Source organism: Hypanus sabinus, chromosome 6 (genome assembly GCF_030144855.1).
Source record: "Hypanus sabinus isolate sHypSab1 chromosome 6, sHypSab1.hap1, whole genome shotgun sequence".
NCBI lineage: Eukaryota > Metazoa > Chordata > Chondrichthyes > Myliobatiformes > Dasyatidae > Hypanus > Hypanus sabinus.
This window is the reverse complement of record NC_082711.1, coordinates 155,443,152-155,456,524: the sequence shown is the minus strand read 5'-3', so window position 1 is coordinate 155,456,524 and position 13,373 is coordinate 155,443,152. Positions and strand designations below refer to the sequence as shown.

The window sequence follows — 13,373 nt, the reverse complement described above, 5'->3', positions numbered from 1 at the left end:
CATCTGGTCCCATGGCTTCACGTGACCTTGATCAGAGGGTTAAGCAGATGCTACACCTTGCCCAAGGCTGGCCTGCAGGCTAGTGGAGGGTAGGACTACCTTACACATCCTGGTAGGGAAGTATCTCCATCCCTGCTACTATATACAACTTAATTCAAGATAATAAGAAAAATACATGCACCATAGTCAACTTGGCAGCCTTGATGCAATTGAAGTGTAACTACAATATCTGTGTAATGTCCTGGTTCACATGTTTACTATTATGATGTAGGTATTTCATTTAGCAGTTCTGTGAGAGCAATTTGTTCTGCTTTCAGCCCGTTTGGGTTATTGTTGAAGATAAGGGATGATGTGGAATGTGTGCCATCCAATTAGCAGGAGGTTTTCTAGGTGAGGGATAACAAAGTTGGTCTTGGGCTTTTGTTCAAGAGGAGATGAAGAGAGAAGATGCTGGGGAGAACTGGTCGTAGCTTACGATCCAGGAGATGACACATTTGTTTGAGATGGATTGTGAGTGATGTTCGGAAGGTGGTGTGTGCTTTCACACTGACCTAGGGCTCAGTGCATGAGTGGCAGAAGTTCAAGATGAGCTCCAACTTGTGCACATTTGACTGTTTAATTAAAATGGGCCCCTCTTTTTATTTTTCTTTACTAACCCTTTAGTGAAGTTAAAATGCATAAATATAATTCCTTTAATCATATGCAGTGTACTGTCTGTTATTTCGTGGCACTAATTTGTAACAGGGTAGCAAATTACACAGTATCCTCACAAACCAGAGTTTGGGGTGGAAGAGCAGTCTCAATCTCATGAGTTTGGTGGGACCGGAGAGTGTTTTCCCTAAACTTATGCAGCCAAGGAAACCAGGGGTTTTCATGTGCAAGCATCCAATAATTGAAAAACTTCCATGTACAAAAATAAATCAAGGAATGTTACAGTATATTGGCTTCCTAGAAGACTGGAATACACCAAGCTATCAATTATGCCTCAGCTGCTCAGCACTAAAAGCAGCTCTGAACAAGTACCACAATTTAGGTGGGATACAATGGCCTTGCTGGGTACCAACATGTATTTACCAAGATGATACTTGGGTTCCAAAGGTTAAGTTACTAGAGATTAAAAAGAAAACATTCAAAAATTTGTAAGACTAAGGGGTGTCTTAAAGATATCTCAATCTATTAAGAAGGAAATTTTTATCCACATAAAATCTGTTTCTCCAAGGGAGCATGGTTAAAATTTAAAGCCAGATCTTTCAGGAATGAAGAAAGAAATGTTACCATGCAAAAAAGATGGTGGCAATAGGACTTGGTTCAGTTGTTGATTTTAAATCAGAGATTAATAATCTTGTTAAGCAAGGGCAGTGAAAAATAAGGAAACAGAGAAGATAAATAGAATTAGCTCACTGAACAACCACAATCTCAATTTATGGCAGAAGAGGCTTTAGAGAAGAAAGGGCCATTTCTATTTAAATGTTACTAAAATGGTAGAATGAACTCACTTTGAGTCAGCAAGTAGTGATGGTCTGGAAACGTTCCACTTGTATGAAGCAAACAGCAGTATATCAGCACAGGAGGAGTTCATTTTGTATGACTTTCTGGGGTGGATGGTTTCTTTCTGCACAGTCTCAATCTCCAAAGCATCCAACTCTTGATCAAAGACCTACAAATAATAGTTTTCACAGATTTATTGATTAAGCAGCTCTCCAGAAAGTTGAAAGCAAGGTTAAGTTTGAACATTAGGGTCACATTTTTCAAATTAAAAACTTCTGTTTTATTTCCAAGCTCAATTGTATTAAAAGAAAATATATTATTTACATCAGATGCGATAAAATTTCAACCCTCTTCAATTTTCTCTGTTGTATTCAGTTAATTCTAAAATTTACTTCCAGTTCTTCTACGGCACTTTCCATTCATTCTTCCTTCAACCGGATTTCAAACAATTCAAGTATCATAAGACTTAAGTAGAGTCTGAACACTGACCTGACAGAGATCCATAACAATGCTCTCATGAATCTTTTGCCACAAATGGGCTCTGAAGATCTGGATCAAGGAAATCTTGAGGGTGGGTATTTTGCCATGCATAAAAATTCCTGTCAAATCTAACTGCACCTGGAAACCTACGTAAACCTGAAGACGGAAAAACACTCGAAGTTCATTTCTGGAAACTCATTTCATAAATAAATGTCACTGATTCAAAATAAATCACAGATACTTACGTTAGCTCTGTTGATGGTTGGTGACCACCAAAGAGTGAATCTTCTGTTGGGAATCTGATTCAAACCAGATCGTTGAGCGTTAGTCAGTTTCTTCCATTTCATGGATTCCTCAAAGCCACTTGCCTTCTCCCTACAAGTACAATTTTTTTTTTGAAATTAAGCATTCATATTTAAGTTACAAATATACAGCAGTATCATTTTCTCAGCATAGTAGATGGCAATGCATCTCAAACATATATATTAAACAATAGAGCTTTAAAGAAAAAGATATACCAGAATAAACCCTCCCATGTAGGAAAGTAAGTTCCCTTGAAGAGAGTGTGTTCCAGAATGCCTTCAACGCCACCTAGTGCTTGGATCATGTCAGTGCGATAGTTGTTCAAGTTCCATAGCTTGCCATCATGTCTTTGATGGGTCCACCAAAAAGGGTTCTGCTTCAACACCTGTGAACACCACATCTTAATTACACTTACTTTTCAACACAGTCTGCATTTTTCTTACTATTAATACTCAATACTCTCAAAAATTAACGGCCTGAGACGCTTTTATGCGCTTTTGAAACAGTGATGAAATTCTTTGAAGACTCGAATACTTCATTCAGAAATCAACTCAAAACATTAGGCATGACATTGTTTATTTGTCAGAATTATTCACAAATTAATCTTCAATTGCAAAGAAATTATGTAAATCTTATCAAAGTCAAATCAGTTGTCTCCACATTTCTGCCCAAGTTAACCTTATTTATGTGCAACATTAGTCATTGTGACCTTTCTCAATTTCCAAGCCTCTCTGAGTTACAAGAAAAATACCAGATGACGATCTTCAAGTATACTGTGTCCAGGTGGGTGAGCTGCAAAAAGTTATGTCAGTGATTTCAGGTTTGCCTCGACTCAAATTTCAAATTGAGTAATAAATCCATTCCTGAACAACACTTGTAATGAGAAATTAACAGGAAGAATGAAAATATGATCTTGCTACAGAATGACTATGCTGAAGCCGATGTTTTAAAAAACCATTCCTTTTGGTTGCAGAAAGATATCTCTGAACACTATCCTGCACTGTGGAAAAGGGTGAAAATGTTCTTTATTGCCTTTCCAACATCATGCTTAATGGAGCACAGTTTCGTTCAAAGCAACAAAACAGACTTCAAATTACTGAACATGTGGATCTGAGACTCCTTCCAAGTGACATTCACTCTGATGTTGAGAAGCTGATATCATTGCACAAAGCTCATCTATCTCATTGAAACGTTTAAAAAAAAGAGTGAATTTGGACTACTTATGTGCGCTCTAAAATTGTTAATTTTGTAATAATTCCACTGGCCTGTCTTAGGCTAAGTTCAGCAACTATCCCTGTGCACATGAAAGAAGAAAAAATAGAAAATACTAAAGCAATGGTCATTAAATTATAGATTTTATAATTTTCTAGGAACAAAATTTGTTAAATCTCCTTATAATTTAATCAATTCCAAGCTTTAACTCTAGGCATCTGTCTCTTGTTATTTCTTTACCAAATCAAATCCTTCTGGCACTACATAAATGTGGTAGGGAATCTCAAATGGAAGACAGTTTTTCAGGTGAACTGTCATTCGCCTCCCATATCTTATCTTGCAATCAGAGGCGAAGAACTATGGAACAGTATAACTGACTGCAATGACCTTATTCTTACAAGGCATAAGCAAATCTAAACTTTTTATCCCCTTTCAGAAATATGAATTCTGGGTAATTTTTCTCATCACTATATAGAGGTATGACGATTGTGTCATGACCACTTATCACTACCGCTATGGCTTGGTTATAGCATAAATCAGAAATCAAGTATAGTCATTTCTTTGGTTCAAATATATACTGTTTAAACTTCACCAGATTAATCAGCAATCCCTCAAGCAAAATATTCAATTTGGTGTAATTCCAAATACTATGACATAAAACCTTCAGACACAGTGCAAAAATGGCAGGACCCATCCACAAATGTGCTTTTGGAGCAAAATATTGAAGCTTATAGTTTCTCATTAGAGTAAACACAGCAGGCCAGGCAGCAAAGATCCTCTTAGTATCTCTCCTTTTAGTTAGTCCTGACGAAGGGTCTTGGTCCGAAACATCATCAGTGCTTCTCCCTATAGATGCTGCCTGGCCTGCTGTGTTCCACCAGCATTTTGTGTGTGTTGTTTCTCATTAGAGATTTGATTTTGTAGAATTTTGGTACAGATGCACAGCTTCAGAGCAGCAGTGACATTGCACTGAGGTCACCAAAGCCAGGAACAAAACGTCCTACTGAAACATTAAGACATACCTGGTACTGTTTGAAATCAGTTCTCACTCTCCAACCCTTATCATAAGCCAGAGTGTGTCTATCCTTTTGAAATAATGTGTTAATGCGTGGGATCCCTCTATCCCAAGAGTCTTCTAAATCTTCCAAAGTTAACCGCCTGAAATAAAGAAAGGTTTATGAAGTATAACAAATAGAATCTTATCATTATTACGGCTTCACATAAACTCACAACTTACCTATTTTGTGCTATGGCTTCCTGTCGTTTCAGTGCATATTCTGCCCACACTCTTTGTGAATCAATGAATTCACTCTCCCAAGGCTGAATATAACGATAAAGATTAGGAATCAGTTGGTCCTCTTCATGATTCATACCTGATCGGAAATGAGTGATGCCCACATCTGTCTGCTTGGACCATCTGAAACATAACAAATTAAGTATAAATGCATAAAATGTAACAGAATTTAAACACATGAATCTTTATAGCCCAAAAATATAATTATAAAAAAATGTCATATTTATTATTTAAAGTTATCAGCAAGATTACTGATGTAATGCCATTTGAAATAATTGGGATAATTTTTTCTACTATATATTTACCTTTTCTACAGACAAATTAAACAATGCACAGAAACAGAGTACTTTACGTTGTTTCTTTAAATTCATGAAATAGAAATTTGTATCTAAACAGTACCTCAAATCAGATTGTGGTATGAGAACATGGCCCATTGAGAGCATTCCAAGACCACCAAGCTCCTTGGGAGTGTAGAACACCACAGGAGGGAAACGACTTGGCATCTTGGAGTTCAAACCAATTTTAATACGCGTCTGGATCTTGTTCTCACATTTCACCAACAGGTCCAAGAGCTCCTGAGTGTTGACCACTGCTTCACGGAAATAGGTCATCAAACCAATCAGTGCAGTGTTCCACTTGTTCACAATCTGGAAAAGCATAAAAGATTACCATTGGAACATCCAAGTAAACAAGTTAACATTTTGCTATTTCCTCTGGTTCTGATACCTTGTCATGAAAATGTTTACATTTTATTTGCCACTGGTAAACTGCAATAGATCTTCAACACAATCTAAATTTACACTGCACCCAACTATAGGTGGGTAAATCACACAAAAGAAAATGTGTTTGACTTTCTGCAAACTCCCTTATTCAAATTTACTTGAATAGCCCCTTATTCAAACTTTGCAACATTTATTACTTTAAATGAAAAAGTATAAAGGAACCATACCTTGGTGAAAGTGGTGGAACCAGAAGCCATGAGGATCTGCCGTACTCTGTTATGGAAACGCTGCATAGATTCATCATCCACTCTGAGGAAGCACTGTGCTGTACGCTCTTTGGTAACCTGAATTACAAATTATGAAATAGTTTGCATTTGTATAGCAGATCGAATACATGTGCTTGGGCCCAAGGGCCATGTCTATCTGTTTCGCAGCTTATTAAGTTAAATGCAGTCATTATTTTGCATTCCAATTCAACAGCCAATTTGTGCACTGTAAGCCTCATAAGGACTATTATGAAACTTTAAGTTACTCTGTTTTAGGTGATGTGGTTTGTACGACAAATGTTTGTAAGAACATTGGAGGTATTCTCCAGGTCACCCAAGGCAAATGTGTTTTCAAAAAGTGGGAATAAAATACTGTTTTGAGAACGGAAAATGCTGAACGTTTGCTTCTATTAGATTTGAGTTCTCTCAGTAATTGCCTGCCTCATTGTCTGCTTACTGCACACCTGGAATTTTTCAGCCACAGGTGGGTGCCAAGACCATATGACATAGAGATAGATCGGTTAACAAAAATACACCCAGTATTGCTTAAATTAATAGAAATATTCCACAACATTTCTACTGATACATAATACTTCATACCTCATTTTGCAAGTTCCAAACTCCATCTTTATGAGTGAATTCCTCATAGCTTGTGCGACATTTGGGAAGGATGCGACACTCAAAGCCTGACATGTTGAATAGCAAATTGGGATTGTCTTTGCTGTAGACAGATACAAAGCTGTTTTCCCACTGAATGGTGGTAACAGACCTAGGCAGCCGGTTCTTGATATCCCAAAACACTGCTCGTCCCCTAAAAGGTGCGATATACAGTAAGCAATTAAAGACAGCTAGCATGAAAAAAGACAATACTCCAGAGACTGGACTAAATGATCAGTTCAAACTGTATTACTGATTAAACATAAACATGGGATACAGGCACTTTTAAATGTTTGGAGTTTCACTGGCTTCCAACAGATGGTCCCAATAACTTGTGGTATTGTCACCTGTTGTGATAAGGCTGTGATCGCAATGAATCACTCAATTCATATTTCCAAATGAAAAGAAGAATGTTCTGGATTTGATCCAAAATTATTTGGATCAAGTCTAGAATATTCTGTCAAAGGGAAAAGAAACCAACTGTCAGTTATAAAGCATATTTTATAGACCTAAAATATCCCAAAAGGTAAAACATTTATCCTTATGAGGGCTAATCCAATGTAGCCTCAAGTACTTAGATAATTGCTGCTTAATCTGCTGGTTCTAATGCTGACTGACAGATAATACTACTGGAAAAATGGCAAAACTGCCTTGCTTTTCCATAAGAAAACAGTGTGAGACAGCATGTTAGTTTAACAGAGCAAATAACAATAACAATATCGTACTATGACTACTGCACTGTCAACAGTTCAGTTCATAGGAAGTTGAATTCAAGGTGCTCTGCCCTCGCAAAGCAGTTTCAATGCACTGCTTTAACTAACAAACAATTGAGAATCTTGTCAAAATCAAACATCTAAAACAACCTAAAATTTATGAAGCATCACTTCCCACATGGCGTTGCATTACATGTTTCTGAGAACCACCCTATTGAATCCAACAATAGAACAAAAGCATCAAATTCAAGTAAACAACTTTCCTTTAGCTGGGGTGGAGAGAAAAAGCACCATACTTGTTCCGATGGATTTTAATGGGAAACAAAAGTCTGTACTGCAGCTTGCACAGTAATAGTGTCAGGGACCAGGCAAATGCTACAAAAAGTAGCAGTACACCTGGCAACAACTTTGAACATAATACTTACAGATTGACATCATGCTTCATAAGTCTCATACGTGCATCTCTTGGCCAACACTTCTTGTTATTATATCCTACAATGTTTTCATTGTTTGGATCAGGATGTTCTGTCAGGTAGCGCTGAATCAAGTCCCTGGCTTCGTCGGCTGTAAATCTGTTAGTGTAGATTGTGAAACATGCATTTGAAGAAACGTACTTTTAATCAGTTCAGGTCTAAAGCTCAATTCCATGTTTTAAGAACAACTTGAACATCACAAGTAACTACAACAATTACTTAAGCGCAAAAAAAAAGGAACAAAATCATGATTTGACAACAAATCTCCAACTCGCTGTGAAAATGGGGGACACCTCCCTCTCCCTTGCCAGGGAGAGAGAGAACCTGTGGGCTTGTCAAATGTCAGATGAAATGTGAAGCCTTTGGGGTAACAGTGGTCTGTGTCTTTGCTATTGCTTAGCACACACTTGGGCTTGGTGATGGTACCGATGCGCTTTTTTTGCTGGTGGGGGGAGGGAGGTTTGTTGCTTGTTGCTGCTTATGCGGGGGGGGGGGGTCTTTGGGGTTCTTACGTTTATCTGTTGTTCATTCTTTGGGGCACTTCTCTGTTTTCATGGATGTTTGTGAAGAAAAAGCATTTCAGGATGTATATTGTATACATTTCTCTGACATTAAATTCAACCTTTGAACCTTTAAATAGCTAAGCGTGATTTTATTTCATGCAAGTCACCACAAGTGATTTCCAAAGTAGGTGATTTGACAACAAACAGCTAAGCATCTACTTCAGAGATGTCTGTTGTGCTGAATTACACTATCAAACTCCTATTTCCTAATCTCTCTTCCTGGAAAAGAACTCTGCTGTCACCATCATCTAGAAGACGCTCATTGCAAAATAAAGTGTTTTAATGAAAAAGGAGCAACTTTAAGAGGGGTTTGATATAAATACAAAAAACACTGAAAACATTAAAACAATATTTCTAGGCAAAACTCAAGACTGCAAAATTACATGGCAATTATCAACAAAGTCTGATAAATTCAAGTTTAAAATAGATTGTTTTTTTTAAAAAGAATATGTGCATTCAGATCCATATTTTGGTAACAAGTTCTAAGGTTGTTTAGAGGAAAATGGCTTACCTGAAGAAAATGTGAATACGCTCAATATATCTACAGAAAAGCCTGACTGGATGAGCAACCTCTGTGGCAACATCTTGATAACTCAGGAAATCATTTGGCATTTGCGGTGGGCCAGCCATTTCACTGGCTCGATGGAGACCCAATACCAGCAGATCCAGCACTAGCCCATAGTACTGGACTATGAACGAGGCAAATTGGAGTCCTCGAATAATACCATAGGAATTGGTGTGGTTCATGTCCTATCAAGTGGGGAAAAAATCCATTTTAAGTTTTAATACTCCAGACAGATTCAGTGAATTTATATTACCACTAATATCTCCTCCAGTTCACAAAAGACTGGTCTCCAAAAGTGAAAGCAATAAGTCACCAAATACTTGAGAAAACTTTATGTGCTTGACTTCATGTTCGTGAAATTTTCCAATAACTCCACTTAGTAGACTGAAGCTTTGATAAGATACAACTCACTAAGATGAGCACTTTAGAAATTTATTTCAGTTATACTTAAGAGGAGCAGGGATCATAAATTTATTTCCATGGTGTTTTTACACACATTGCTTAATGAAATGCATTATTGTTAAAATATATTCCATAACCCCAACTTCAGCCGATTAACAAAGTTCTTAATCACTCTTAATATGTACTTGACATGGAAGCTTTCTGATCCATCTAAAATGTTTCAAAAATCCCTTACACATGTAATTTGGTTTAATATCAGCATTTGTCAATATGGTGAAAATGCCAGCAAAGGATAGTCACTGTAATAGAAATTACACAAACCTTGTAATTAATAACAACATTGTTCTTAGCTGTCATATAATCAGCAATGTTGTGATCCACAATCAAACGAAGCAATCTGTTCAGCAAAGTCAGATCAATTTTCTCATACATTTTCTCAAATCGTGACTCTAACATGACGTTGCATTCACCATCACCTGTCTCCCACACATCCTGAAGATTGTTGATACCTGCATTAAAATAACAACCGCATAATGATATATTTTCAAATAATCAAATGCTAATACAATCTTTGATTTCTAAAATGTATCAAAATATATGGTTCCAAATCTGCACTACTTTATTTCCTCAAAAGTAATGTACTTCAGCACAGTGCTCATCTAAAAGGGTAGCAGTTATGTACCATTATAAGAAATCTCATAAAAGAAATTTAAACACATTGCTACTAGAAGATGCTATGTGCTTCTTCAAACTGTTCTACTTTATTGAGAGTGTTTTAAAAAGTGAGTGAAAATTGAAAATGCAAATAAACATTTGACAATTACATTTTGTTTTTGTTAACAAGTAGTTTCATCTAAAATTTAATACTGTGAACATAACTCAATAATGCTCATAAATCATGTTTCATAAAATTTCCTATATCCAAAACAGTAAAAGACATTGAAATATGTCCTAATACATGTATGCAATGGTTTTTTTTAAGTTGAAATGTATTCATTATGTTCTATTATTAAATGAAAGTAATGTTAATGAATGAAATCAAAAAATTGGCAAGCAGCACAGCTTTTCAGGAAAACTCCACACGTACCCTGGCACCATTTATATACAAGTGATGGAGGTGGTTCAGTATCAGCTGGCTTAATCCATGGGGGAAATAACCGCCGCTTGTCAGCTTCATACCACAAGTACTGATCGAGGTAAGCATCAGTGATTTTCTCCAGGGGCTCCACATCATAAACTGGCACCAGATGGCTGTACAGATCCATAAATTCAATGCCAACCTGTCAGGGTAGAAAGATTGGAAAAAAAGGCATTCTGATATAGAGTGTGAAAATGAGAACTGTTGTATCATAAATTAATCAGCAAATACAAGATGATATTATCATAACATGGGTATGATTTTGAATATGACTTCTCACAAACCTCTTTAAAAGCTCTCTGTGTAAGTAAGTGACGTTTAATTCTGGACAAAGCTTCATGAGGGTTATCATAAGCCTGTTCAATTAGACCAAGTTCCTCTCTCTGTGATTGGTTTAACCTTGATTTCACACTGACATTAAGAAAAAGACATCAAAGGTAAAGCTTCATTCATTTAAAATCATTTCATTTTCAACAAATCAGATATAAACATTAATGTGAATTCACATTAATAATGGAAAGTCATTTGAATATGCTGTTCAATTACATACATATATCTTACCTATAGGCTTCCTTGAGTCTCTCCAGAGCCAAGATCAGAAGCTTTGTATCATGTTTGTATGAAAGTGGAGGGAAAGGAATGGGTGAGAAACGTCTGCTCTCCAGCCAGTGCACTGTGGTTGTATAGATGGCAACAGCTTCTTCAGCAGTAATGTAGGGGCCATCCTATTCAGTACACAAAGGGAGTTAAATACTTACAGGCAATTGAGATTTGCAGACAAAGCTAAGCCTGTAGAGAAATAAGACTCTACATTGTTCATCATAATTAAATCCAAACTCAATCTAAAATTACAAGCATTACTTTCAGTGACTGGATACAGTTCATGAATGCTAATTAGTTCTACAGCACCATTAAAATAAATAAAGAAAGATAATTCAAGGCAACAAGGATTCTCAGAACATCCTCAATTTTTATAAAATATTGAACATTAAGTATTTCACATTAATCAGTAAGACGACTGTCACTACCTAAGTGTAGAGCAAACTAGATTTTCATGGAAACTTCAAAGTTAAGCTAAATTTAACAACAGCACATCAAACTGCAAAGGTGAGAAAATCTGCAAATGCTGGAAATCTAAACAACAAACACAAATGCTGGAAATCAGCAGACCAGGCAGCATCTATGGAAAAGAGTAAACAGTCAACTTTTCGGGCTGAGACCCTTCATCAGGACTGGAAAAAGAGATGGGAAGTTAGAGCAAGAAGGAGGGGGAAGGAAAGAAGTACAAGGTGGTAAGTGATAGGTGAAACTGGGAGAGGAAAAGCTGAAGTAAAGAGCTGGGAAGTTGATAGGTGAAAGAGAAAATGGGTTAGAGAAATGGGAATCCGACAAGAGAGGATAGAGGAACATGGAAGAAAGGGAAACCACCCCTGTGGAAAGTTGGGGGGAGGATGAGGATCCCACTGGAGATGGAGGATATTATAGAGAAGTAGGTACTGGTCACAGTGGCTAGTGGGCTAGTAGGTGAAGATGAGAGGAACTGGTGGGGTGGCTTGAGGATGGGGTGATGGGCAGATGTGCAAAATGGAAGATATGCGGGTGAGGGTAGCATTGATGGAGGAAGGGAAGCCTGCTTCTTTGAAGGATGACATCTCATTAGTTCTGGAATGAAAAGCCTCATCCTAAGAGCAGACATGGCAGATACAGAGTAACTGAGAGAAGAGGAAGGCATTTTTAATAAGTGACAAAGTGGGAACAGCTGTGAGATTCAGTGGGGAAAACTCACTTTTAGGTAATTGTGCTGTCTTTCTTGTTCTGCCTTCAAGTACAACCTGGTAAGACGACCTAGGTTTTTTTTGCAAACAGTTTTGTCCACAGTTGCACCACGACGAATGCGCTCCCTGTTGTAATGAGCAGTATTTGTCCACCAATCAGCTTTGGCTTTTACATACCGCAGAATCATGTTCTCAATTGGAGTTGGCAGACCTGGAACCTATGACAAAAGAATCAAACCTTAAATGATAAAAGCAAATTATTCTTTTACGTTTTAGACTCAGAATTATACGTGAACTTTGAGCCAACTACAGTATATTCCACTTGACAAAGTAAATGTTACAATTAATTCTTTTACATCCTCACACCAAAATCAAGGGTAAAGAAACACAAGTCTAAATGAGTGCCATAAATGTCACATATAAACAATTTAAACACAAGGTCATAAATTAATTTTTTGGATTAAGAATTTTCGAGTTCTTTTCCCTCCTCCCAGCCCCATATGGACAACTAGGATTACTGAGTTTTTCACACAACAGCCTAAACAGGGAAGGTATTAAGTTGATCATCAAACAAGTGTGGAGAGGAACAGTTATCCAACAATAAATTCTTGAATGCGAATATAATGGGCTGTTCATACGTTTCTTTTTTAAAGGATGTACCTTCCAAGGGATATTTGCTTTCCAGCATCTCCATGCCTCACTTAGATGCTGCAAGATTGTTCTGGCCTTGTTTTGCTTGATTCCTTCAGGCATCATATCTAGGATATCATGCATGACAGCTGCTCTTAACTCCAGGTCAAAGTGAGACTCCACACGCTGTTTGGTCACCGTCTTAGCTACCCCCTTGGAATGACGGCCTAGTCAGTGCAAGATTGGGAAGCAGAGGATTTAGAGAAAAGAAAAAGGCAATACATTACTTCAGAGATTTGTCATTGCAGAAAATTCATAGATGTTATTTTGAGTCAATAAGAGGGCAGGTAGTAAATTAAGCAATGGGGTTCCAAAACAGTTTTGTTTTTGTAGCAAGCTTACATAAACGCTTTTTTAAAATATGAAATACAAAAGTTTTACAAACCTTCAAACTGTCTGGCAAGTAAATTTCCCAACCACCTCTCCAGCAGAGGAGTAATGCCCCTCATGAAGAAAAGCCACACTCTCCAGCCAGCAGCCCAAAATCCACAGCCAGGCCCCTTGCCAACTGGCCCCTGTTAAATTAAAATGACGTTAAAATTAATTGATAGCAAACAGCGTACATCTTTTTTAGTACTCTGATTTGAATACTTTTCCCCTCATGCTGGTGGTCACAGGGTGACCTATGCATT

At 37.3% G+C, this 13,373-nt stretch overlaps 1 protein-coding gene across 1 annotated transcript in view; it reads right to left on the bottom strand.

The window, feature by feature from the left end:
• Positions 1–13,373, bottom strand: part of prpf8 (pre-mRNA processing factor 8) — a 41,844-nt gene that overhangs the window by 11,982 nt on the left and 16,489 nt on the right. Inside the window, exons 13-30 of the mRNA XM_059973254.1 lie at positions 13,127–13,256; positions 12,712–12,908; positions 12,063–12,269; positions 10,838–11,001; positions 10,561–10,687; positions 10,226–10,418; positions 9,460–9,647; positions 8,683–8,921; positions 7,561–7,707; positions 6,366–6,576; positions 5,727–5,843; positions 5,177–5,424; positions 4,721–4,900; positions 4,506–4,641; positions 2,487–2,656; positions 2,214–2,343; positions 1,978–2,124; positions 1,497–1,657 (exon numbers count right to left, since the gene is read on the bottom strand). Of these exons, the coding sequence (XP_059829237.1) occupies positions 1,497–1,657; positions 1,978–2,124; positions 2,214–2,343; positions 2,487–2,656; positions 4,506–4,641; positions 4,721–4,900; positions 5,177–5,424; positions 5,727–5,843; positions 6,366–6,576; positions 7,561–7,707; positions 8,683–8,921; positions 9,460–9,647; positions 10,226–10,418; positions 10,561–10,687; positions 10,838–11,001; positions 12,063–12,269; positions 12,712–12,908; positions 13,127–13,256 (3,092 nt within the window). The remainder of the gene's footprint in view (positions 1–1,496; positions 1,658–1,977; positions 2,125–2,213; positions 2,344–2,486; positions 2,657–4,505; positions 4,642–4,720; positions 4,901–5,176; positions 5,425–5,726; positions 5,844–6,365; positions 6,577–7,560; positions 7,708–8,682; positions 8,922–9,459; positions 9,648–10,225; positions 10,419–10,560; positions 10,688–10,837; positions 11,002–12,062; positions 12,270–12,711; positions 12,909–13,126; positions 13,257–13,373) is intronic.